The sequence below is a fragment of the Leptosomus discolor genome, chromosome 5 (assembly GCF_034619465.1).
Source record: "Leptosomus discolor isolate bLepDis1 chromosome 5, bLepDis1.hap2, whole genome shotgun sequence".
NCBI classification, from domain to species: Eukaryota; Metazoa; Chordata; class Aves; order Leptosomiformes; family Leptosomidae; genus Leptosomus; species Leptosomus discolor.
In genome coordinates, this window is record NC_141395.1 from 41,431,079 (window position 1) to 41,458,924 (window position 27,846).

General features: G+C 41.2%; 1 protein-coding gene across 6 annotated transcripts in view; it reads right to left on the reverse strand.

Moving 5' to 3' along the window:
* AGAP1 (ArfGAP with GTPase domain, ankyrin repeat and PH domain 1) overlaps positions 1-27,846 on the reverse strand; it is a 384,764-nt gene that overhangs the window by 104,292 nt on the left and 252,626 nt on the right. For 5 of the 6 annotated variants that reach the window (XM_086466249.1, XM_086466247.1, XM_086466246.1 and 2 more), the window contains 2 exons: positions 23,604-23,772; positions 6,537-6,698 (listed from right to left, as the gene is read on the reverse strand). In XM_086466249.1, coding sequence (XP_086322375.1) covers positions 6,537-6,698; positions 23,604-23,772 — 331 coding nt within the window. The remainder of the gene's footprint in view (positions 1-6,536; positions 6,699-23,603; positions 23,773-27,846) is intronic. The other variant, XM_086466250.1, reaches the window with a different exon arrangement.

Genomic DNA, 27,846 nt, shown 5'->3' on the forward strand with positions numbered 1-27,846 from the left:
GTTCTGAAACCCTTTTCCAAGAACTTCTCCTTATGCTAATACCAATTGGAAGAAGAAAGCTCAGTGAAAAGACAAATGGGACACCTGCCTGCATCTTCAAAACATCACGTTTCCTTTCTCCATCTGCCTTCAAGCTCAGGTAGGGTGCAGGCAACATTGTGCTTTCCTGACTAATGCTCAAGGTGTTAAACAACGATTAGATTTCCTTGCTTACCTCCTCTTTTTAGCTGAGCACTGAAATGATGTTGCTTCCTCCTGCTTTAAAAAGTTCTAGAAAGCAGTATGAAACACCACCACTTCTAGGGTCTTATTTAAGTATTAGACAGCCTTTGGTATCCTACTCTTCATCACTCTGCAATGGAAAAATGACGAATGACACGACTATGAGAACAATACAGCAGAACATCTAGCTGCAAATGTCTTGCTTCTGTAAGTGTCAAGATCTCTACCTCACGTACTTTATGGTGAGAATTGAGAAGGAGATACAGAATGCTCAGAGACAATGCAATTTGCACAAGTGAAAACTGCTGAAATGATAGTCTAAATGAGGTGGTACTGGCAGACTGCTTGGGCAATTTGGCAAATTTCATTAATTGTGAAAATATGATCAGAATACTCCTGTCCTCTTTCTCAAGTAAGAGCAGCAGCAACTCAATTTGCTCTGAAACCAAGGATGATGTTTGAGACCAATTCATTATTGTAAGGAACTTACTTGTGAGCCATGCACAGCAATTGCTCTGCCTTGCATGCCTTACATTATTTTTGGGAACCACAGGTTGCAAAACTGCATCTCCTGTATAAATTAAAATCAATCTGAAATTCAAAGTCCTGCAGGATAGTTCTTGCCAAGCATTACTACGCATAATACCTGAAAGGGGCCTATAAGAAGGCAGGAGAAGAACTATTCACAATGGTTGGTAGCAATTGGACGAGGGGTAATAGTTTTAAGCTAGAAAAAGGTAGATTTACATTGGACATTAGGAAAAAAGTCTTTAATATGAAGGTGGTGGACCACTGGAACAGGCTGCTCAGAGAGGTGGTAGAAGCCCCATCCCTGGAAACATTCAACGTCAGGTTGGACGGGGCTCTGAGCAACCTGATCCAGCTAGAGATGTCCCTGCTCACTGCAGGGGGGTTGGACTAGATGGGCTTTCAAGGTCCCTTCCTGCCCAAACTATTCTATGATTATAAGCCACAAGGAATGAGCTATGGCAATTCTGAGAAAATAGTTTCCTACTCCCTTCCTTGACTGAGTAAAAGCATAGATACTACACTGGTGGGTGTCCAGCTACCTAGGACATTGTTGCATAGATTACTTTTTAATATTTCTGGTTGACTTTCTTACTTCAGGTAAGAGCTTGTCAAGGATGTCAACTGAATTTTAATACTGGAAGTTTTTGAGTATGCAACCTCATGTTGAAAGGGGATAATTTTCCAGAAATGGCTAAAAAGTCACACTCTATAACCCAACTTTCCTCAAGGTACGTTAGGCTGTTTAGAAAGCAAAGGCAATAGTAAGCTGTTGTTAGCAGAGTTCACCCTGCTGAACTGACAAGTTTCCCTCTGGAAGTACTTGCCAGAAGCAATTTGTCTGTAGATCAGAAAAGGGTATGAAAAGTACATGAATGTTCCCTTTTCCTTCCTATTCTTAGAGACAATGTAAACTATTTGCACATACACTGTCTGATACATGGTAAATTTCACAATAATAAATATTAGGAACTGCAGGAAACCCTTGAGTAGCTCTAGAGCAGCTAAAAAAAGGAGAAACTTACATAGTATTTGCTTTTTAGTAATGATTTCCTTTAAAAAGGAGGAAAGAGCTCTTCCAACTTAAACCATCTATATACACTTAACAACAATTGTGAAATTGTGTAAATCTATTTGAAATGGTATCATTTTTCCGAGTCAAGAACTTGCCTATTCAATTCCAGCAACTCTAAAGGATGTTTTCAGGTTCACTTTCAAAATGAAAGCGTTGTGACTGTAAGGAGCAAGTTGAACCATTTTCTTTTTCAACGTATAGCAGAGAACTCCACCATTTAATCATTCCAAGTGCTTACGATCACAAAAGTAAGGCAAGTTGTAAGGTCTGCATTAATATAAACACCCCACTGACCTCTTGTATCCCACGGCACAGTGAGAACTCAATTTTACATTAATAAACCCTAACACCAAACTGTTAGAAACTCAAGAGACACCAGGTATTACAAGTTACATAAATTACAGCCGAGATCAAATGGCCCGTACAAGCAATTGTACAGTGATAAAGCCTAAGTGGATGATATTTAAACAGATATTTGATTTACTGCAGAATTTTATATCACACTAGAATTCAAATGACAATTTACAAGTCCAGAGAAAAGAAATCCCTGTCCCATGCAAACTACTATTTGCAGCACTGTTTCAGAAGAGCTTAATATTGTAACTTTAAGGAAGCAATTCTTTCCTCTGATAGTCTCAGGACACAGTCTTAGAAGCCAAACTATAAAATCTGACGTTTAAAGAGAGAATGAACAAGCTACTTCTTCATCCCCAGGTAGGAAATAACATCCTATCTTCTATTAATTAGCTCTCATGAACCTCATTTTTGCAATACAGCAGGCTGTGGTTTCTTCCATCAAAAAAACCCAACTCTGATGCTACATTTGAGGATCTGTCTCTCGAGTTCTTCAGAGATGTACAAACTGTGAAGACTGTAGAACAGACAGCACCACCTCTTATTAGTGACAGCAACACCACTAGTTAATGTTAATCTGTTTTCCGTCAGAAAAAAATGGTATTTTGTATTCGAGTTGAGATGCCTCACACCAGTACTCCTGGCCAGCTTTTCCTTAGTTCCACAAAACAGTCCTGCTTTTCCCAGCTAAGAAAATGTGTAGAAGAAAAAAAATGCGTGAAATAAGAGCCAAATTAGCAGAGGAAGAATCGTGCAGATGCACATTCTTGAACCAAACTTCAATACCTGAACAGGTTACAAATGGCTCCCTTGAGACCAGACAACCCTCTTACTCCCCCAGTAGGGAGCGACTATAGATAATTCGGGGTGAAAAAAAATGATCCATCAAGGAAAAGATTTATCAAAAAAAATCACAGGCTTCCAATGCGATCCAGGAAAACCTCTCGGCCAATAGCTGCAGCAGCAGTAATTGTTCTAAATCTATCAATAAAGCTAAGCTGCTCCTTCATTGACTACAAATACGAATTTCTTTCATGGAGGATTATAAGTTGATGTTCATGGTCTCTCCACTGCCATTAGGGTGATAAACAGTTTAAACTACATCAAGGATCTGACATGTAGATCAATTCTGGGTCCATAAAGAATCTACACAAGAGGTTCCCAGACAGGGATTTACTGCCCCCAGTTTTTATTCTCTCTTGCTGCTAAAATTACTTCTGTCAAGTACTTACAAGAGTAAGGAAAAAAAAAAAAGGTAAAAAGAATTAATTTTTCATGTGCTGCTGGAACAGTCTTTTTAAATTCCTGAGTTTTTAAGGCAAATACGTTACTGCATTTAAAATTGTGCTGAACAGCAGGTGGTATTTAGCTAAATAGTGAGCCATTCGCACGATCCACTCACTATCAAGCAGACAGCAATTTGAAACACTGAACTAAGCTACTTAGATTTTCTCTGAGGGTAGTCACAGGCTTCATGTTACCAGTGTCAAATTATATTAGACATTTAATTTTAAACCTCAGGTACTTAAATGTAAAACCTTACAACAGCAACAGTCATAAAGCAGTGGGGCATTCCATTTCAGAGAATGGATTTTTCTATTTTTCCCCTTTAATTTAACCAGCACCTCCTGTTTTGTGGCTCTGCCCACTACAAAGTAATTTATCTAATTAGGAGATGTTCACAGCTGCTTGAAAGACAGAAGCCCCAGGAAACCAAAGGCCTGGTTCGTAAGACTTTGAAAAGTTCTTCGGAGCCACATAAAGTATTAATTTAATGTGGGGAAAAAAAAGGTGCAGAGAAAAATTGAATCCCAATATGTTATTTTGTCTACAATAAAACCATGTGACAATAAGCAGGCATATTCTCCAGTACATTGGCATTTGAATTCCAAAAGATGCTTAGCTTCTCGCCATACCTGCTGCTTTCACAGTACTACCTTTTTATGACTAAAATTCAAAAATCTTTTAATGGAGAAAAAAACCCTGAAATTAAAAGGGGTTTTTCATGCATCAACTTGCCAACATAAAAGACACATCTATGAACTTACCGAAAGATGATACACTGATAGCAATGAATTACTCTTGAGGTTTTGTAGCAGTTTTATCCCAATACTTCTGTTTCTGCTGACCCTCAGTTGCCTAAAACTCACTGTTAGTCCAGTTTTTCCCACATATTTATAAAACCCCCAACTTTTCTTTCTTTTTTTTCTGTTTGTGGCGCTTTTTTTTGTCGACTCCCCCCACCCCCCAATTAGAACTTCTGCAAGAAATTATTAAAGTCAGGCTTATTCAGAAGTACCCACCAGTCATCTGCATTTTTTGAATAAATATTTCATAGGTAATTCTAGCTGTCATCTCTTTTCACCCAGAAGTAATCACATATGAACACCAAGTCAGAAAAAGGTACTGCACATACTTGGGAGTAGAGAGCTTGTGTAGCAGAAAAGCTTCCCTTCGCCAGGAATGTAAAACTAGCTGAAGTGCAGCATCAGGAGTGAAAGACAAATCCAGCAAGTATCTCAAAAACAGAAATGGCATCACAAAATAAAGGGGAAGGGAAAAGGTAGGAATTTAGGTTATATTTCTACTTTTCAACATATTAATTGCATGCCACTTTTAGGAACTCATTGAATTCGGCATTTTGAAGATTTTCCTCTACTGCAGCCCCAGCTGTCACATCTGGCACTGAGTGAGCAGCACAGGGATGGCATCTGCTCATCTGTCTGCAAGTATGTCAAGGTGTAAAGGACCAAGGACTACCTCTTGTCTTTCACGTGCCTTCCTTCTAGTGCAAACATAAAACATCCGCCAACTTTCCTCTGAAAAGCTACAGTATAAAAGAAGGGTGCAAAAAGCCAAAACTTTGCGATAAACCTTTTAAGTAGAACTGGGGTGGATTAAAACAACAAAACAGGTCAGGAAAAAGAGAGAGAAATATATGGCCTTGGGTATGAAACCAGTTCCGCCTAAAGGAATCCATGTAGGACAATGCTGATTGCCCTAACAGACTAACCAGACTCCAGAGGAGTGGATGAGCTGGGTGGACACAGAAGAGAACAGCGCTAAAGCATTTTATCATGCTGTTTAGCTGGATCTCTGGCTGTCAGAGAGGCTGAAACAAAGGGTGCTTGCTTTAGAAAACTCTTGGTCAAAACCTGTACCGTTTTGATGCAAACACCACGTTCCTGAAGATGTTGCCCCCAAGTTTAGAGCTCCAGAAGTGTATGTGCTTCAGTGACTACAAACTTGAGAGCTAATGCCACTTAGAGCCAAGGTGACCATGAGTTGAAACCCTCTGTTCTCACAGGATGGCACTGAAAAGCTGTCCAAAGCTGCTTAAAACCCAGAGACGGCATCAGGGCTACACTTGGATTCAAACCTCATACAGATACATACATATATGCACTTACATATATATATATGGGACATGTGAAACAGTTTTCATATTCCTATACTTCTCACTATTTTAGAGATAGCCATCAGAAACAGCTTTCCTCCCTCCTCCTCCTGTCCTATTCACATTTCTCCCCGTTATCCATATCCTCAATTTCTTCTCAGTTCATTCTTCTCTCTCATGCACTCATCTCCTTCTCCCCCCTGCTTAATGAACTTTCCATTGAACTCCATGGTCCTGGACATGTGTGCTTCACTGGTATGAACCGTCTCTGCAGCACACCACAACAGAAACACCTGGGTTCCAGCCCACCCGTCACAGCTGCTTCAAGGATGCTCCCATTTGCGTAGGCAGCAGGTCAGCTGTAGGTGAACAGCATTGTATCTCTGTCCTTCCCCAGCACTCCACTGAGGCCTGATGCACCATTTTGTTACCAAATATCATGTGTATCCTTTAAAAACAACAACTCCTGTCTCACTGTTACAATCTAATCATTGCAAAACACCATCTGGAAGAGTGTTTGCTCCTTTTAATACTGTTAAACGCTCCAAAGAGAAAACACTACGACTATGCCAATAGTGTGCATACATTAAAGCAAGAGCACAGCGGAGAAAGGACATGCCGATGAAAAGGTTTGGAGGATAATTTACTTGTTAATATCTACCACGCAGAGTAAGGAAACAAGAATACCGAGTGAACAACCTACATTACGTACCTGAAACAAAAATTAAGCAGTATTGTAATTACATTAGCTCTTCCTGCTGAAAAAGTATTGTATTGATCTGTGCTCTTTTATCTAATTTCTCCTTTTTCTCTCAGATGATAGAAGTTTGGCTTTCAACAGAGCACCTGGGTGAACACCATCAGGTTGTAGCTGTTTTTTTTTTTCTTTTTAAAAAAGCAAACCACCAAATTCCCCCTTCACCCCAAAGCAGATAATCCCCCCAGCTTCAGGTTTCTTACCACTGCTAATGCCAGAGTTTGCAATGACTGTAGCCTCACTCCACTGATCTGCACTGGAGACCGAGTAAGAGCGCTGATGCATACCGTCCGGACGACTGTTGAAGGAGACTAGACTGATCCCACTTGCCATCTGAGACACAGATGTGCTAGTAGTCACGCTCCCTAGACATAAATGGAAAACAAATCGTGTCAATAGAGAAGAAAAAATTGATTTGCATGAAGATGGATGGGGGCATCATAACAGGGCAGAAAGAGAGATTACTTAACCAACACAAAAACCAACGCAGCCCTCCCTGAAACTCTGAAGACAATGGTCCTGTGACCAGCTTGAGGCACCACAGATTTCAGCAGGCCACTTAAATCCAGCCAGAACTTCAGACAAAAGAGCCTAGATTTTTCAGATTTCACCTCATTCTGTTCATTTATCTTCTGGAAAACACAATCTTCCACAACCCTGCTACCAGTCACATTTTGTAGAGGTTTTTCACTTGTTACAGGTAGACCACGAAAGACAGACTATGCACAGAAAATAAAATTTATTCTTGAAAACCACTGCCTTACACAAACCAACCGAGATGAGCCAACTAAGCCAACTCAAAGAGTTTAAAACAATCTACCTCTAAATAATATTTCACAGAAGTATGCCCCCCAGGTGAAGCCAAGAACACAGTGAGGGGGAGCAAATAACTACTAGCATTGCAAGACCAAGCAAAACCAACTTATTCAGATTTCTAATCTTAAAACAATATCATGATAAAAGACACACAATAGAAGCTCATTCTGCTGACCGCAAGTATCATTCCTGTGTCTCATCTTGCTGCAATATACCCATCACAACTCTAACTGAAGGCCTACTACACAGAAGGTGAGATACAAAGAATAGCCTTACCCAATAAACACTAGAAACAATTTTAGTATTTTCATGATCAGTGAGGTCTAGGACAATAAAATGCTGGGAGGTGTGCGTGAGAGGGAGCAACAAGGACAGGTTTCTCACCATAAAACAGGAGAAGTGTGATCTGGTTGAATAAATTTTAGAGACAAAACAATTAAAACCTATCCAGAAACTCTGATTTCTGACGGTCCTACACACACAACTTGATATGGGCAAAAGTCTGCTCTACAGTTTTGGTTTCTGAGCACATTTTTACTCCATTCCTAGCACAGGACCTGCATATTATAAAGACACAAAGATTTTACAATGCTAGTTTCATTCCTCACAGCAGGCTCTCAAAAGGTACCACCGTAGGTCTTCTACGGATTTAAGGATATTCTTTTAAAAGATGTGGAAAAGGAAAGAAACAGACACAGTTTTATGAGATACCCTAACACTTTGCATTTCCATTGCACCTTCTACTGATGAGTTCAGAAAAATTAATGAATTAATTTTCAGTGCTCCTGTGAGGTTGTTAATTATCTGCTATCATTTCCCCCATTTTTCAGAGGTTAAATGACCCAGGGCCACAAAGGAAGATTGTGGCAGACTTGAAAATAAAACCCAGATCTCCTAACTCCCAGTTCTATCATTATGTCTTTTCCCAGAGCAGCCTTTGGGAAGACAGCAGAGCTTAGTGAACTACTTTGTGTTTATTAGAGTTGGCATAATTGTCCCTTTCTCTCCTCCCCTTTCCCAAGACTAAATCTCACCTTTAGTCCTTAACACAGATCCATCACTTCAGTATCTGTCCACCTGAGTCTTTAATGTACTTAGTCTCAAGAACTTCCGTTTGGCAATCTCTACTTTGTAAACAAGAAACACACAGAGAAAAAACTGATTTGCTCAATTACGCAAAGTCTAAGGTGGATTTTGGAGCCATTTTGGCATCTCTCAAGGCACTGCTTTAGCTACTGGCACGTAACTCCTCTCTAATCACCTTCCCTGGGCAAACCTTTTGTCCAAAAGAATTCCATAATCAGAGTAACATCTGCCAAACTGTTGAAAAAAATCTATACCTCCAACAACCTGTCCTCTTCAGGACATCATGTGCTTGACCTCATCAACTGAGAGCAATTTGCTAATGCTGGCATTTTAGCACCTTCTAAAGATATCTCACAATGAAATGTTCAGCAAAGAAATCAGGCCCACAGAAAAGAAGATACAAAGCAGAGGACGAAATTATAGCTCAGTATCTCAAAGTTGCAACAGAAAATTGAAACGCTAGCTGACAGTACGTATGTTTTGACGTCTCCTAGAAGAGACATCTCCTTCAAAATGAACTTCTGTGATGCCACTGATGCTGACTTTGAAACAACCTTTTCCTCTGGATTTCACTATGAACATTTAACAAATTATTTTGATAATACACCAAATTAAAGGCAGTGGCTGACATGAATGACAGGGCTTGAGACCAAATGGACTCTAGAAATTTGAAATTTAGGCCAACATAAACACCATGTGGTTCAACAAGGAGAAGTCCTCAGCTCTGCTCCTGGGGCAGAACAACCTGGTGTAGCAGCAGAGGCGGCGTAGTGGTTAGTCCAGTAGCAGCACTGCTGTGAAGGACTAAAGAGTCAATGATGGATGCCAGAGTGTGTGTTAACACTGTACTCAACACAAACCCCAAGCCAGGCAGACCATGATGGGCATCTGAAACACTGTACTCAATTCTGAGGCCATCACTTCAAAAGGATTGTTGGGAAATGGGAAAAGAGCCAGAAAAGAACCACCAACACAGTCAAAGGTCTTTGTTTCTCCTGTAGCATCTTTTTGGGCCTCTTTAGATTAGTACTGGTGAATGGTTTTGGAAACAATTATTTTTTCACAAATATCTAACCTGCCAGACTCAAGAGCAGTGCCGCAAAAGCACACTTTTAGCCTGTGGCCATCTTTCACACTGTGCCTAGTAAAATGGGAAGCTACATGTGATGAAATCCTGCAATAGCATCTTCGTAACAAACAAAACAAAAAAATCATGAAGGAGAAAACTGGTAGGTGAAAGCTGAGACAGAGCGTTTCCTAGGTATTATGGGGAAAAAGGAAACCATTTCTGGACATCTTTGCCTGGATGACACATCCCCATTACTCCATGCTGGGTGGCTGAGTTACAGAGAGGTGCAATTATTTGTATGTCGACATCTTCTGTCTAGTTCACAAATTTTTGAACAGAAGTGTCCAGTCACTTTCTAACTACGATGCAAAATCAAAAATTTAAAAGGATCATCATGTCAGCATCAAAAACTTTACTTTTACCTTAACGTCATCTTCTGAAACTCCTCACCCCACATTATGACAACCTATTGAGGAAGTGAGTCATTCTGCAAATCAAAACAGGATTTTTTCCTTCACATTTCTGAAAGGTAGGGGCTGCCAGCAAGAAATAGGTGCCAAGTCCCATCATGTAATACTTCACTGATCAGTGATGCAATCCAACACAGCTCTGTCTTTTCTATTGCCACAGTCTGATGACCCTGCTACCTGCAACCCTCGTGATAACATTTATTCAAAGTTAAATTGTACTTTGTTCATGTGCTGTAAGTTTTTCATGATATATCTGACCATGCAAGCCAGAATCCATGGTTAGATATCAGATGTGATAGACTACAGAAAACAGTGTGCCCTTTCCTCTCCCCCTCCTGAATGCGTTCAGCTCTAGCACAAACTTGTTAGTCACAACCTTATTTAAAATCATTATTTCCCAATCCATTGCTAATTTTTCCACTTCTCAGTTTAATCACAGCATGCTCAGGACAAGTATTTCACCATCCCAGTAGGCATGAACGCTGCCACACCAAAACATGGACTACTGGAAGTCAAGTCAACTGCTGTTCTTGCACACTTTGTACGCTGCACAAAGCTCCTACAAAACAGTCCTACGGTTTTTTCCATTGATAACAGGCAAACCCCAATCCAGGCCTCCACAAAGCAATTGCCTTTTATCTTTGCTCAAGGATAAAGCCTCAACAGCAGAAATCATCTCAGTCTTTTAGCAGACAAGCGAGAGCCAGTTAAAAAGAAGAGGCCAACAATGCTCACTGAAAAGCAAACCCTGCGCATTGGGTTAAGCACCTGAAGCTTTTACATCAAGATCTTACAAGCAACACCTTGATGCATTCTGCATCTGTTGTCTCCCCCACTTGTACATGTATACACACACATATGTACAACTACACGTAGACAGACAGATACGTATCTCGACATTAACACGAAATCCATGGTCAGCTACCTGGCCCATTCAGGAGCTGTGAGAGAGTGCCTCTTCAAATACATCATATATGCATCAGCTGGTTGCTTAAGTTGATTAGCAGGGGGCAGTTAAATTACTATGCTAATCCATGTATTCTCAGCACTGTTTCCTTGATATGGATATGTGTATATGCTTACTGGGAAGCCTTGATTAGTTCAAGCTTCAATGTGTCAAAGGCTCCAGATTCTTTCCAAAGAATAATTTCAGCTGTACTCACACCCCTAAAGTGTGGGAGCTGATTTGAAAAGGTACTTACCTCTACCATATGCTATTTTTCTTTAAACAATTTGCATTTCAAAGTGAATATGGCATTTATATTTGAATGAATATCAGTATGTTGCCAGAACTGATCTCAAATGAGCAGAAAAAGATGCTGGTCTCCTATTGAACAAAAATGTTTTCATCTACCAAAGGAGCATCAAAGGAAGAGTTCCTCTTTCTAGCTCTAGACAGCTTTATTAAAACTATCTTTTCTGATATTATAAAATACCCCGTTAGGATTGCGCTAACAAAACGTTCAAATAATTAAGCTCTACAAAAACTATCCAAATTAAGATTCAAGGTAATTTCCAGGTTTGGAAACCCCTGGATTGGGGTTTGCCTGTTATCAATGGGAAAATTTGGAAATGCTCAGCAGAAGAGCCTCTGAGAAGAGTGAACATGCCCACCCAAAGTCCAATTTATAAATCCATCTACTCAGTGTAAAGAGCCGCCAAAAGCAAAGAGCAAGTAAAGACGAGGGACTCAGCATCACAGGAATTAAGTAGAAGTGTGCAAGCCTGTGTGTACGTATGTACACATTAAGAGGCTGATGGAAACAAAGACATTGGGGGCAGAACATGTCTCAATCTTCTATGCACAGAGGGACTCATGTCGGCTCTCTTCATCCACAGTTTTTTCAGATTTACAAAACAACAGACCATAAATACAATGTCAGATTACAATCTCTAGAAACATGATGAAATGAACAGATTTATACAAACACAGGACCATAGAAGAACGCTAAGTGCACATCTAGTCGGCAAAACCCAAAAGATAAAGACTGTGTATTAGAAAACTTTTAATAAAACATACAACAAAGTTTAACATAAACGTTATCTTACATATATGCAGTGACCTGCCCAACCGAAAAATAAATTGCTCAGGGTTTTTGTCATGTTGCTCTTGTAATGGAACAGCAGGGTGGACAGCATTTTAGCAATTCCTCTTTTGCTGTATATTAACTTAATATGATGACTCATCACTGGGCAGGACAGGTTATTTTAACAGACACGTCACTTTAACCTAAGCCTTTACCAATGATGCCACCCACTAATTACAAATGCTGGATGAATATAATTCACAACTATACCCTAGAAAGTAAGATACAAGTGACTTCAAGACGCAGAGGTGGTCTCCATTTCCTAATGCAGATGCATTCGTGATCTCTCCCAAACAAATCACCTAGTTACAAGAAGTTACATTCATGAGTGCAACTAATATACTCTTGAATTTATGAGACAAACAGGCATTGCAAGAGTCATGAAGCAGAACTTCATTTTTCCATGCGTATGAGACCTGCAGAGAGTGGCTGCACAGAAGCACAGAAAGACTGAATCAGATGAACTCCAGCCCACTGCTATGCTTTCACCATGGCCATGTTTTATTTGTGTTACGCTCTTCATGTTCACGATGAGTTTCTCCTCCAAAAAAAGAAATAAACCTCTTAAGGCCAGAGGGCTGCGCTCACCAGCTGTTAGAACTAATGAAAAATATATTAGAGTTGTGGGTCAAGAAATCCTGACTCTTGATATCAGAGGGTTAATTGTTTCAAATCATGTTGGGTCAATTTATGTTGCAGGAATAGTGCCTATTCTTGAAATGCCCTCTAATTCAGGAAAAGTCACCGTCAAGGAGATTAGATTGGCTGTTGTTGGTCACCCGTTCAAAACCCACACCCAGCACTGCTCCCTGAAGTTTCTTCAGGCATTAGGGTGCAAAAGGAAAGAGGCCACTTTGCTAGCCGCAAAAAGATGAAAATCATTCCCTTCCTTTTTCCTCAATTCTGCATTACGTTCATGAATGAATTCCCAGAGTTGTGCAGAAATCTTTCCAGTGGACAAACCTTTCCTAAGAAGCGGCTGACCATCCCAGCTGCACCGCTTTCTGCCTTCTGCTTTGCCTACAACTATGAATGTTGGGACAACTCCTGCTTTAGCTGAGGGAAACTTGGGAATGGCTCTTCTGGGTTGCATCGGTTTGCTGCCTCAGATCCCAGCATCCACCTTTTACAGACACATCCTCCTTCCCTTGCCAAATCTGGAGATCATGCCCTGCACCAAAATCTGGGAAAACTGCTACTTAACAGCTCCTTGACCTTCCAATTCAACAGAGTAAGTCTGCCTTGGAAAGGAAGGTACTGCCCAGCTGCCAGAGCACTGTCTGGCCACATTCTCAGAAAGATCAGCTGTGGGACCAGGGCTGGAGAGCTCCAACTTCCACAACTAGGTTCCTGAGTGAGGTTATTAATGGGGGAAAATCCACTGAAGTATTGCTATGGATTCTGTTTTGATCTGATGGCAGCATGAAAACAGCACATCATTTCTCCTTTGGGTTTATCAGGGACCTAAAATAACTTGAGGTTACTTCTACACAGAATAAGAACAAGTGAGATGACAGCATCTTTCCAAAACACACTGCTTCCAGTATTGAAACTCTCTTTCAATACACTCAGAATAATTTTCAACACTGTAGCAGATGACTTGCTTGTGTATTTTTACCTATTTTTAAGACTTTTTTTCAGAAGCATTTATTTACTGAACAAACTTCCTGAGGATAAGCAGCTATTAACAGAGGAAGACCTTCCCTCTCGCAACCTGGTAGGGCAGACTCTGCAAACTGGGCTTGATTGGTAGTGTACAAACTGAGAAGGGTCAATACTAATGAACAAACAAGGCAATGCCAAGAAATATCCTGGCAGTGAAGGACATGGTGCTGGGAGTATAACGAGAAAAGCTATTATCCTCAGAGCTTGCCAAACCAACACAGCAAGTGTGGAGGAAAATTAAGTCATCAGAGGAGACAACTCTTCTAAAAGAAAGTTAAACCCAAGATCTTTACCAAGGGCTTCTGCTTGAGATCCCAGACTATTTATTCTGCTGGGATCAAAGCGTTCTTTCATTTCCCAGCAGGCATATTACTATTTTTTTCAGTAGTTTTAACAAATAACAGTAATAAATAAGGTACGCTTCGCTTTCTGGGTCAGTACCTGCTCGTTAAGGGACTGCATCTTTAAGACCCAGAGGTGACCATTTTACACCAGCAAATGCTCTACTTTGTATTGCTGTTATTTGGTCACGAATCCCATTAACAATCACAAATTTATCTTTGCAAAAAATAACAGCGCAAAAATCAAGCAATTCCGAAGTATGAGGCTGCTCGAATGTAAAGTGAAGCATGTGTACGTGCCTGAGGCAAAAGATGTAAAATGCTTCTTAATCCCTTTGGCTGCCTGTGAAAGTTATTAATAATGAAACTGGAGAGGGGGTGGTGTGTGTGTGTCTTACCTGCTCGTCGGATCTGCATCGAAAGCCAGTAAGATTAACTGAACTAACTTTAGGAGCTTTCCATGAGCCTACAAACCTCCCCAAACCCTGTGAGCTACAACCAAAGCCTCTTCAGGATGGAGAGGGATGACTGCTGGTATTCAAATATCCTCCAGACTCTTAAGAAAACGGAACAAAGAAACTTTATTTTCGAAAAAGAGACAATAGATACGAATGCGAAATGACTTTTTTTTTAATAGCTATTGCCACTGTAACAGCAGCTAAGTGAATGCATGTCTGCAGTGTGAGCAGTTTTGATAAACAGCCTCTGCGGGCCACACAACGGGGATAATGTATCCTTAAGTACTGCCAATGAGCTGCCATTCTGCACAGCCAATTACTTCTGTGCGTCTGTCACTCAAAGGAAAAATGACTGAGCCCATTAGATCAAACCTTTGTCACTGTTCCTAATGCACTCTTAGGCCTCATTAATCTGAGGGAGCAGCAACACAGCCGCCGGTGCCTCATTGCCTCCCCCACAACAGGCCCACGTGAATCTTCTCATCTCTCCCCCAAGTGCACCACGTTAATCAAGCTCTCCTTATTACCCCGGTCCCTGTCACGGCGGAGAGCGCTCTCTCTCTTAAATGCTCTCATTATGGTCCATCTTTAGAGCTGGCTGAGTGGAAAAAAAAAAAAAAAAAGAAAAAAAAAAAGAGCCAGAGAGAAAGAGAAGAGGAAAAAGCAAGTCCGATCACATTAATATTCATGACAATAATTAGTATTCTAGGTCACTGAATATTCATGCTATTAGTTTGGGTTTTTATGGGTTTGCTGGATGTCCTGATTGCTGGAGTGTGGAGGAAAACAGCATGGTTGGGACTTTAGATGTCAACGGCAGTTCAATACTCAAAACACATTTGTGAATTTTTTTTCCCTTTTGGTAAATCAGCTTCAAACCTCCTGATGGCTTTAATATTTTAAAATCACTGGGGGAAAAACAACGAGCAATTCTGCAAAGGTCTTAACAGCCAACCGGTTAGTATTACAATGTGTAACCATCAAAAACTCGGTAAGATTGCATCGGGTGGACAAGAGAGATCTGTGATTTTATTCGTGATACGGCGCAACAGAGGCATGAAAATCAACCAGAGTGAAACAGGCACAGGCTGAGAAGCACTGACTGCATCTTGTCCAGCATCTACAGTCATCTGCCTGAAGCTTCACGACACATTTCTACCCTTTATCTACCTAATCATCACTAGAGATGGGCACCATTTGCCCACCTCATGAAAGAATCGTAAGATAATTGTTGTTGTTTCCTTCTCTCCCTACAGAAAAATCTAAGCAAACTCATTTATTTTTCCTCAATACTTAACAAATGCGGTGTTTTTATCAAATACTTATTTCATTAACACTAATGTTTGCCCTTCTCCTTTCCCCTCCAATAATAAGAGATATCAGGTACTAACAGCAAAAGTTTATTTCTCTCTAGTTCCAGAAAGGGCAAATCCTAGTCAAACAGAACTGGAGATGAGGATCTTGAGGGATCCCCCTCTAGTGGGATGAAAGGGAAGTCTCCAACGCACTTAAAATTGGGCTTTTTTTTTTCCCTTGAAACAAGCAAACTGACAACTACTCCCTTCATTCGCTACAGCTGTAGATCACTGAACTAACAGCAAACCCAACGAAATGGAAAATTGACTTGGCTGATTAATGACAAAAGTAAGTCACAAACTTGCATTTGTGATCTGTGGCAAAACCATAAAACTCATGCTCAAGTTGAAGCCAGGAAAACGTTTCACATTAAGTCAAGTCATCTCACGTACCACGTTAGACTACAAACTCAGTAGCCGGTAACTACTAGCTACCAACCTCTGGCCTCGTGGGAACCCCACCAGATAAAATCTGGCACTGACAAGTCACACACTGCTCCAGTACACAGCCTGAGTCACCTACAAGTAAGGAGTTCAGAGCAGATTCAAGAATTTAGGACTCAGTTCTGCATTTATTTGCAAAGGCACCCAAGACCTATAGGCTTTGGAGCAACTGCCTACACTAGCAAGCTCTTGGCTTTACACACATTTTTACTGATTGTCAGTCCACTCACAACATCCGAATCCTCACAGTAACCTCCAATTAAAAAAAGATTATTACATCATCTACAAAAACACCGATGAATTCAGTATACTTTGGATTGAGACCTGAATTCACAATTCATCATAACAGAGGTGAGATCCTACCCATGGTTTTCCATCGCACTTCCTCTCCTGCATATGGCAATGCCACCCTTCGGGGGTACTGGCTCTCAGTACTGGACTCAGTGGCTAGTAATTCAGATATTGTGGAAAATGGCTACCCAACATGACAGGTAGGGCTGCAGGTGTAAGTTAGGCTTAAAAGGTTAAAAAAAAAAAAAAAAAAAAAGCAGTGGTTAAAGAACAGAATTATTAGACAGGTACTAGAATCTAAAGACACCATGTCAGAAATCTTACTTTGAAGGTATACTGGTCTAATTGAGACACCAGTTCTCTACCTTTTTAAAAGAAAAATCTAGAAGGCAATCCATTCCAACTCAGCCTGATTCCAAGCAGCATAAAATAAGATTACTTAATGACTACTGTGTTGCTGTGATAGATGATCACAATTAATAACAGATAGAAAATTCACATTTATAAAAATGTGAAGATGCCGTTCTTATAACATGTCAGAGATGTCACATACCGTTAGCAGATAACAACCCTTACCATACTTAACGATGGCTATGTAGCTAACACATTTTAGGATACTTCACATACTGTACAATCACTATTGTAAGTAAATTTAATAGCACCAAATTATTTAAATGAAGTGTTAATCAGGAAACAATTTATCTCTACGCCATAAGCTATTTTTAGATGTGAACTTTCTACACCATTTGCTCTTGCTGCAGCTTAGGCTTTGGGTTGTTTGTAGAGGAGAAGAAATAAATTACTCCTGGGAGAGATTTCAGGAGTAAGTTCACCTTCAGGTTAACCAGCTCAAATCCAAACCAACTTGGGAGTAACTGAAACCCAGACCCACTCCTGCTCCAAAGTCAGCAAGAACCGAGTCATCTTCTAAAAGGCACAGAGACTTGGACAATGGCTGATTTACAGGACTGCTGGCCCTTAGGATATTGCCACAATATGCTACCAACTATTAGATGAAGTTGGAACTGAGCAAGTCCACCAGTTACCCTTTTCTGAAGTACTTCCAACTGAGACGCATCAACAGAATGACATTCACTGCCATGTAAATTAAATTTAAATTCAAGTTACTTCAGCATTGCTCAACAACTTTGATTTAAAATACTTTAGATTAAAAGAACAGACTTCCATTTCCCCCAACTCAAGAGACTGCTACCAAGTCAGAATCCTACCTGGACTTGTGCAAAGCATTCAACAATGTCCCACATGACATCCTTGTCTCTAAATGGGAGAGACACAGATTTGATGGATGGACCACTCGGTGGATCAGGAATTGGCTGGATGGTTGCGCTCAGAGAGTTGTGGTCAACGGCTCAATGTCCAAGTGGAGACCAGTGATGAGTGCCGTTCCTCAGGGGTCAGCATTGGGACCGGTGCTGTTTAATGTCTTTGTCAGTGACATGGACAGTGGGATCAAGCACACCCTCAACAAGTTTGTGGTGGTGGTGAACACACTGGCATTCTGGAGGCCATTCAGAGGGACCTTGACAGGCTGGTGAGGTGGGCCTGTGCAAACCTCATGAGGTTCAACAAGGCCAAGTGCAAGGTTTGCACTTGGGTCGGGGCAATCCTGAGCACAAATACAGGCTGGGGGATGAGTGGATCAAGAGCAGCCCTGCAGAGGACTTGGAGGTGCTGGTGGGTGAAAAAAACTGAATATAAGCCAGCAACGTGTGCTCATAGCCCAGAAAGCCAATTGTATCCCTGGCTGCATCAAGAGCAGTGTGGCCAGCAGGTCGAGGGAGGGGATTCTTCCTTCTACTCTGCTCTGGTGAGACCCCACCTGCAGTGCTGCGTCCAGCTCTGGGGCCCCCAGACCAATACGGACATGGACCTCCTCGAGCAGGTCCAGAGGAGGCCATGGAGATGATCAGGGGGCTGGAGCACCTCCCCTGTGAGGACAGGCTGAGAGAGTTGGGGTTGTTCAGCCTGGAGAAGAGAAGGCTCCTCGGAGACCTTAGAGTGGCCTTCCAAGTACTTAAAGGGGGCCTACAGGAAAAGTGGGGAGGGACTCTTGACCAGGGAGTGTAGTGATAGGATGAGGGGTAATGGTTTCAAACTGAAAGAGGGGAGATTTAGGTTAGATATTAGTAAGAGGTTCTTCACTATGAGGGTGGTGAGACACTGGCACAGGTTGCCCTGAGAAGCTGTGGCTGCCCCCTCCCTGGCAGTGTTCAAGGCCAGCCTGCATGGGGCTGGGAGCAACCTGGGCCAGTGGAAGGTGTCCCTGCCCATGGCAGGGGGTTGGAATTAGATGATCTTTAAGGTCCCTTCCAACCCAAACCATTCTGTGATCCTAACAAGTTAGCATACAAGTACAAGCACCTTTCATAAAGCCACATTTAAAAGTATGTTATTTAAAGCCTATATACAACATAACTAAAACACCTCCCCACACCTCTGCATTGCCTTGGAGAAGTGGCCACACAGAATCCCAGTTCTTACAAGACAAACCCAAAATTGCAACTCCAAGAACCCAAGAAAGCCCAGAGACCAGCTTTCAACTTTTAACGTATAGCAAAACTTCCAGGAGAGAAAGGTCAACCGTTTTCCAAGTAAGGTGCCTGGCTTTGCAACAGCAGAAACAGCCTTACCTTCTACTCATTTGACTGTTTTCTGACAGAGTACAGAAAATACTCCTTTTTCCCACTGCTGCTTCACTTCCAGTTTGGTTACTGTCCTACCATGACTATACACATTAAGGGAAAAGTATTTTTCCCTGCTCTTGCGTCAGTGTGGAAACCCAGCATGAAAGACTTGGGGTTTTTTTCTTCATATATTCTCACATAAGTCTTTATTTTTTTTACATCTCTGAAATGGAAACTCTCAAGGAGGACTGGAACTTGGCTTTTGTTGCCAAGATGATTATTTCTCATAGATATCTGCTTCCAGATATTTGGGATGTAAACACATTTACAGATCAGGACAGCTGTCACAGAAATAGTTATTGTATGCCTGTTTATCAAACAGTCTTTAAAACAGAAAAAAACAATCTTGTTCAGAGAAGAAGCGTCACAAAGCATGACTAAATTCAATGTGCTAGGAATGACACGCTTTTAAACTTTTCCTTCCGCATGTGACATCTACATCAATTAGATCAAACAGAAAAAAACTTTTTACTTAACTGCTTGGCTGTTATAAACTGTTATTACCAAATAACTGAGCGTACCCCTCTTGAATGCACAAAAACGTCGCCCTGATTAGCCTAATTCCTTCTGTTCTTCTCATAGCAATGCTATAGGAAGCACTCGGGAGAGATCTTCATCACGCTTAACCATGCGGGAGAAAGAGTCTGAATGTGTTTGATGCAAATGATCACCTAGATCCAAGAAGGCTTTAGAGAGGGAGGTGATGAGAAGGAGGAAGAGCTCAAGCTGCCCTATTGTCTCACAGACTATGGTGGGGATTAGAAGAGAAGTTGAATGATGTTCTGAGCTCTCTTATGGAGTGTTAGGTCCTCTAGCAGCAAGCACTGCCTTGTAGAGACACACGGCACCAGCGATCATCCCTGCAGAAATCAAGTGGGAGCTAGGACACAAAAGCTATCCCCAAAGCGGCTCTTGTCATATGACTGCTCCTGCTCCCTGACCCTGGCCCAAGCTATCTCAGATCTGCCCACATGCTATCCCTGACACCTATGACAAAGGGTACCAACCTTTGAGATAGCAATGCCATAGCATGTATTTTACAATCCACCAGTTGATCAGTAAGAGGCTTTGCCTTTGCCTCCCTATCAGACCAGCTGATGTGCTGGCATCTACCCAAAATACAAGAAATTCCACTAAGAGACAGAGAAAACTATCTGTTGGGCACCCGTGAAAGAATGAATTTAAAACATGTCAGTTATAGGCAATCAAATAGACATGTTGTTATATATATATTTATTGGCAAAGTCAGCACTGAAATCCATACTTCAGGGACAGCTTCTGAACAGAGCTTAATAACAGACCATTGATGTCTTCAAATGAAGACATAATTTAAGATAAACACTATTTGACTGTTTCAACAATGAAAATGCATTGTCTTTTTTGGTTTTGATGTTTGAATGAAAGTAAGTTCAGACATTTCTAGGAATGCAAGTTAGCGGAAAATAGGTAATCTCAGCCTAGAAATGCTTTTGGTGGGCCTGGGCTATTGCCATGTACAAACAAAGATGATGAATTCTATTTCCACGAACAATCTTAAATGTGACATTTTAATTAAGCAGTGGTATTCTTTTAATATCTTAGCTTTTTTCAGTAACCTGTACACAGCAGAAGGAAAATTAGTGTGTTCCTGACCACATCAAACAATTAAATGAAATACTGTCCTCACTGCTAACCATGGTGAATATTACTTTACTGCAGGTACCAAGTCTGCACTGGCAAAAGCACAGAAGAACAGAAAACAACATTGCTTTGGGGAAGACGTAACACATGAAGCAGTGAGAATGCAGTGTTTTTGCAGGCCTAAAAATAAAAATAGCAAGTACTGATTCTTTCTGTGTTTGGTACAAATCCCCGTACAGCAGATCCGTGTACAGAAACCTCCTAATGAAAAAACAGTAACAGACAATTTCAGCCCTTGCGACCAATTTTAAAGTGTCATGCAAGATGAAAACAACAGTTTGTCAGCACTAACAACTAAGAAAAAGCTCTGAGACAGTAGCACAGACTGCAAGGGATAATTTGCAAATGTTTTTAGTTGCATGGCAGGTAACTGCAGAGACACCCAAAGTCCTCCTGGCGCTCCAGAAGCTGAGCACCAAGGACCTACAGGTCTCCCACCCAACAGAAGCTGTGACACTCTGCATAAAAACCACTGTCAATATACGTGACCACGTGAAAGTTCAGACTAACAAGCCAGGCACAGATTGTGACAGTACCTTTGTTACAACATTAATACTCCCCTAATATTTTAAAATCACTCTCTGCAATGCAGCTCTTCAGTCTTGCCTGAACACAAGGGTATTGAGAGTGACATTGGACTGACACACAGCTGAGCTGTTGACAGTTATTTCCCAGATCCAGGCTGGTGGCCTACTACCTTTTTTTTTTTAAAAAAAGAGTAATACTTCATGGTTAGCAGTTCTTCTTTTTCTGTTTGTTTTTAACCCAGTAACCACTGCTTGGATCAATCAGCTTTCTTAAAAAAACTCCTCTGTCTTGCTGCTGCTGGTCAATCTGTCCAGTAAAGCAATAACCAGACAGAACTAAAATGTGTCCTTTAAGTAAGAAATATTCAACGAAAGCAGCTTCTTCAGAAGAAACAAATCCTGTGAAGGAAAACCCCAAAGAAGAGATACCACAGCTGATAATGCAATGAATGTACCAATCTGCATTTCAGAAGCAATGGCTGCAAGTAAATTACTACAGCAGGTCTGAAACAACTCGCTGCCCACGCAGCTGAACTGATGAAATACAACCTCACAGGGATGTCTGCACCTTCACTGACCCTCCTCTCACATCAAAACCATAGCCATCTCCCTTCTATATCCTCTGCCACCCAAAATGGGCACAAGACAGCAGGTAGCCAGGATATGTACACAAGTGGCTACCAGCACTGCCAGACAGAGCTGTCTACTGTACAGTTTCATGTAAAGAAAGCATTACACATGCAGTGAGTCCCGAAACGAAATGAAATGTGCAATATTAACTTATGTCATGTACAAGCTGTTTCCCTCTGCCCTGGCAATCTAAGTATATGCCAAAACATGTGAATTTCAGGCTATAAACTCTATATATTAGTATGTATCTCAACATTTTTTTCAGAAACTTATTTCTCTGAAGCAATCAATTTTCGCCTGTGTTCAACTGTCTTAAAAGCAGAAAGGTCTTATTTAAACGTCTTACCACTGGTTTAGTGACTCAGTCCAGCACTTCTCTTCCCTAAATTATGGAATATGTTGAAAACCAAAGATACTCCCCAACCCAGGCATCTAAATTAAATAGCAAAATGGAAAAAACAAACCAATCATGAATAATTTTCTCTTATGAACTCTTCCAGTGACAGTGACAGCTCTGTGCCTCTCGAGGGGTAGGTTGGAATTTGAAAAAGTGTCTGATGAAATCATGGCTTCAGACGTTTCAGGTCCCAGGCCAAACGAATATAACACACCACACAAGATCTCCAGGGATGTCTGCTCAGTGGCACGACTGTGAAGTCACAAGCCTTTTTCTCCTTTTTTTTTTAAATATTCATCTCAACAAGCAGCATCCGCAGTTGGAAGCAAAATCCTTCTCCTTCTTCCCCTAATACAGGGGAACGTATAACGCAAAAACGCGGGAAATTGACTTGAAGCATAAGATAACTATTACTATGCAAGAGAAGACTCATGAAGAGTAGGGTGACCAAGCTCCTTCCTGCAGTTGCTCATCCTACCTGTGTAGTGTGTACGGCACAGGGACGAAGTGTGTTTGGATGGCTTCGTCAGCACATCATGGAGGCGTCCACGTTAATTGTAACTGCGAAAGACACTCGGTACTTTATGGACGTCATCCCAAACACGTCGGGATCCCAAACATCCCATTCCATCCCAACACCATACCATTATGGGTTTTCCATAAGCTGTGCATTTTACAATTCCTTAACGCAATTTTTAAAATCCACTTAGCTGTATGGACAAGTACTTCAGCAAACAATAAACTTCTTTGTTTAGAGCTCACAAGGAGCTATAAGCGACTTCGATAAACAAACTAAAATTGCTTTGTACAGAAGAATCTTGCTGCTGGAAAGTCCAAAACTATGCATCCTTCTACAGGTGGAAAGCAGTGCTGTGGATCCCACCAGGAAGCCGCAAAAAGCCTTTTCAAATGATAAACCTCCTGTTTTTCCAAAGTATTGGACCTAAAAGATCAGTTGTAAGGCAGCATCAATTCTTCACATATGTTAATTTCTGTGAAATTATGTAGGGTTTTGGCAAGTATAAGGTAACAAATACAAGAACATTGATGTTGAAGGTTACTCAGAAACTTAGAATCTCTTATGGAGGACAGATCAGCAGTCAGGGCTTAAAAAGTTACACACCAGTGGTTATTTGGATTTGTAAATTATGAACAGATATCATCCCCATCCCAGTAGTACCTGACAGTTGCCCACAGACACTGGAAATGCAGTCTTTCCCTTTTTTTCCCTAGCATGGTATTCTCTTACCTGAATTTGGAGAGATGTGTAAACTGCTCATGTCCTTGGAGAGGCCGTTCGTTTTGGGACTGGAAATGGGTGCACAGGCTGATGTAGCTCGGGGTGGCCTCTTCCCAGGGACTTTCACAGTGGTTCTCAGCAAATCAATTTCTTTCCCGTGAACGTTCTGCATATAGTCCTGGCAAGAGGAAAAAAAACACCCCAAAACCCAATATCAAACAGGTAGTTCTGTAAGCAACAGAACCAACGAAACTGGTTTTATAAGACTTTTGCTCTACATCATCTGCCAACACCCACCATATGGTTTTCCCCTTCCTTCCATTTTCTTGTTATTCCCTGCCATGCTTCTCAACACAAATACTCCCAAAAGTCTGGAGCTGTCCAATACAATCTTTTAACTACCGGTTCGATAAGAGGCAATTTTTCTCAGAATGTGGCTGGTTCTCAGCCCCATGTAGGAGTTCACCAGCTAGCAGGTCCCAAACAGAAGGAGAAGACAAAGCTGACTGTCCCTCATGAGCACGCTCACTTGTGTCTCCTCTCTGCCAACATTTTAGGCACTTCGCTGTTTCTCCTTTGAATTTGGCTGAAATCGGTCAGCAGGCACAAAAGTTATGAAAGACCACTGACTGGTTTCTGCAATTACAACATTGTTTTCTTAGAATATGATCCTTCTTCCACACACACAAAAATCACAGAAGGGAAAAAATTATGCAGATTGTGTCTGATTAGAGTAATCGTGCTAAAAGCTGGAAGCCAGAAGCGGAAAACACTTTTCCTACTTCTTGTTTGGAAAGCTCACAAAGAGGGAATAAGCAGACCAACACAGTCAGCTGTGGAAAGCCAGTGGTCAAGTGACCAGAGTCAAGCCACCGCTTCCTATGAAATCTATGAGAAAGTTCTTCAAACTGTAAATAACTTCTGGAAAAACAGGCTCTTGAGATTCTGCTTTCGAGCTTTAAAGGCATTCCCTAGATTGTCTGTGGGCTTGTTCAGATGAAAACACAACAGCAGACGGACATGGGTGTCTATATCAGAAGGCAAACGACAATTCATTAAGCCATGGAGGCTGCAATCCTGGGATACATCAGAAGAGATATTTCCAGTAGAGATGGTGAATGTCAAAGCCAGTACAGAAGACACCAAAGTTTTCATGTCCTGGTACACATGGTTGTGGTTACTTGCATTCCAGAAAAAACAAATGATACTGGAACAACTATGAGGACACCAAAAGAAAAAAAAAAAAGACTGTATCTTATAGAGAAGGCATGCAAGATGGGTAGCACAGGATAGCAAAATCAAGGGTGAAAGGGGTAAGAGCACTGCACAAAAAGACATCTGGGTATCAAGAGGAAAACCGCAATTTGAACTAAAGATTAGGAAAAGATCTGGGCTTAAGCTCTTGAGTTAAGCTGGAAACCAAGGGAATAGTATTCTTTAGCAATTTTCTACATGAGGCAGCTGGGGCAAAAAGTCTAATTCCTTTTCAGACAGAACCTGATCAACTTACAGAGGCCTGGGTGATGCTGTGGGCATCCGCACGAGCAAAGACTTGCCAGCAAAGACATAACCCCCAGTTGTCCGAGTGGCCAGGGCAAGTTTTAGCCAGATTACAAGGTGATGTTACACGAAAGACTACCAATATTTAACTAGGTTCGTTCCAAACCTGCAGCACACAGACCTGTACACCACCAGGGCGTCAATTTTATAGGTAAATACCTGAACGGACTAAAAGCATACCCGAGTTCTACATCAAAGCTGCCACAATACGGGGAGCAATCAGCTCCCTCATAAAAATCCTTCCACCTTTGACAGTTTTTACAATACAAATTACACATTCTGCTTAAAACACATAAAAAATCTACTACCCGACCAGCATTCGTTTCTTCACATCACAGCTAACATTAATCTGTGATAAAACCCCAAAACTAAGCCATCACACCAGCTTCCCCCCTCCCTAGCTGTTCGACAATTATTAACAGTAAAAAGGGGGGGGTTTGAACAATTCATGGGGTGAAGACACAGAGCTCTGCTGTCAACAGAAACAAAGGCACTCCATTAATAAAAATTCGTTCACTGTGTTAGATAGGAATGAATAAAACTGTTTTATCCATAAACTATCAAGTTGGTGTAACTTTCTTGTTCAGTGACAGTTGTTCATAAATTAAAATACAATAAGCAGAACATAACAGCATTTATTGCTCCTGGGCTCTAAACTGAGGCTTAATAAGACAGTGACGAAGCCTCAGCATGTACTCTTTTTAACAGACATGTTCTATTTAATGTATGACAACCAGGGTACTCCATTTAAATTTGAGAACAAGGTGTTTATTCCAAATTCTTCAGATGAATAGCGTATATGATTTCCCTGCTACCCTGCCAGCTTGTGAGATGTGACAGAGCATTATTAAAGCCCTTTTAACTGAGAGTAAACCAGGCTTAGGTGAGCTATAAACCATTTGAGAGTAAGTGAATGTTGGCAAACGTAAAATAAACGTGCTGTAGCCATACCGTTATTATTCGAAAGTGCCCAAACACAACAGATGCCATGTAGGTATTAATGTCAGCTTAAATATTTATAGGGATATATCAAATGTAAATAATAAAGCCTCTTTCATTGTGTGCAAGATGCATAGCGATAATCTCTCCATTTCCCCAAGGAGGGGAGGCAAGCACCAAGCTTCCAGTCGGTGGAGCATCCGCCCCCATGCGCGCTCCTTCAGATCTGCACTTGGGGAATAAAAGTTAAAACTACAAAATAATGTCATGGCTTCAGAAGCGCAATGGAGGGTTTGATCAGATTAGAACAGATGAGGGTCTTGCTGTCATCTGGAATATGCTGTGTTAAAGAGAAGACAGCAAGCCTGATTTTGATATGCAAATGTTACAGATATAACTCCCCTAGACATTAGTTGTAAAAATGCTGATCCGAGAAAAAAGGGGAAAAAACCCTTTAACAAGGCATGAGGGTAATTCAAAGCCAAGTACTTTTAAACAGCACTTAACAAGTCCCTAGAGCCCACTCAACAGTGGGCCACCCCAGAAGTGCCATCTTCTCCCCCTCAACAGCTTGAAAAAGTAGTAATTGCAACTCCATTTGCATTTTTCTTCTCAACTTGTCCATGTTCATCATTCAGCAATGCAGAAAGAAAAAAAAAAAGCAAGCAGCAAAGGAAAGGGAACCCTCCCCAACCGTGTGGATAACAGGAGAAGCCAGCGCCCCAGTCCCCGCACCCCTGCGCTCGCACCTTCGTCATCGCTTGTTTTTTACATTTCGCTCCTAATTATGTTGCATCTATTGCCATACACTTAATTAGCTGCATTAATGTGATTTCTTTTCACATAGTCAAGCAATTAAGAGCTATGATTGAGTTTCATTCAATTAGCCTCAACAAACATGCTAATTGATGTCCCAGATGCAAATGAGGTGCAATGAGAGAAACCTGCTAGCAATTGAGAGTTGTGGTGGGGAGACCCACAGCTCTCAGCTTGCTGACAGCAGTACAGCTTAACATGGCTCCCACCTTCTGCGGAGCTGCCTTTGGAGGCGGTGGGGGGACAAGCCATTAGTGCCTCAGTTGTCCCAAACAGATCCCTACAGGAATAATGGGCAGTGCTGAAACAAACCAACGTCGTCTCCAACTCTCACAGCAACGGCTGGGATGAGCTAAAGAAGACCATAGTGCTTTCCTGCAGCCAGGTAGGCATTACAGACCTTGCGAATGCCACCATTTCTTCAGCTGAGGACTATAAAAGGTCTCCATCTAATTTCCGAGTTTGTGAAATACTGCGCAGGTAATGGCCTGCAGTTATCAGTAACTGGCAACTTCATCTTAGTCAGCTGTGGGGCAATGCTGCCTCTTCAAGTTAAGGCCAGAACACATCAATCAATCAATAATCCCTAAAAATACGCTCGCTATATTGATTCTCATTGCTTTTCTTCCTGAGGTTACCGTTAGCAGTTTGCTCAAATATAGTGCTGCTGAGGTGTTAATTTGACTACTCAATGCCACTGACCATTATCCAGAGGACTAAATAAACTGTTAAAATATCAGAAAAAATTGTAAAAGCTACATTGACTGAAGATGACACAAAATATTATTTGACAGCACCACAAAATGAATTGCCTTGAGTAAGAAAGAAATGATGTGCTATGACACAGAATAATGTAAAGGAAAATTCTTTAGTTCTGCTCTCAATATAGCTCTCCATTTGCAACAGCAGAAATTAATTTAACCAATTAACTGAACAG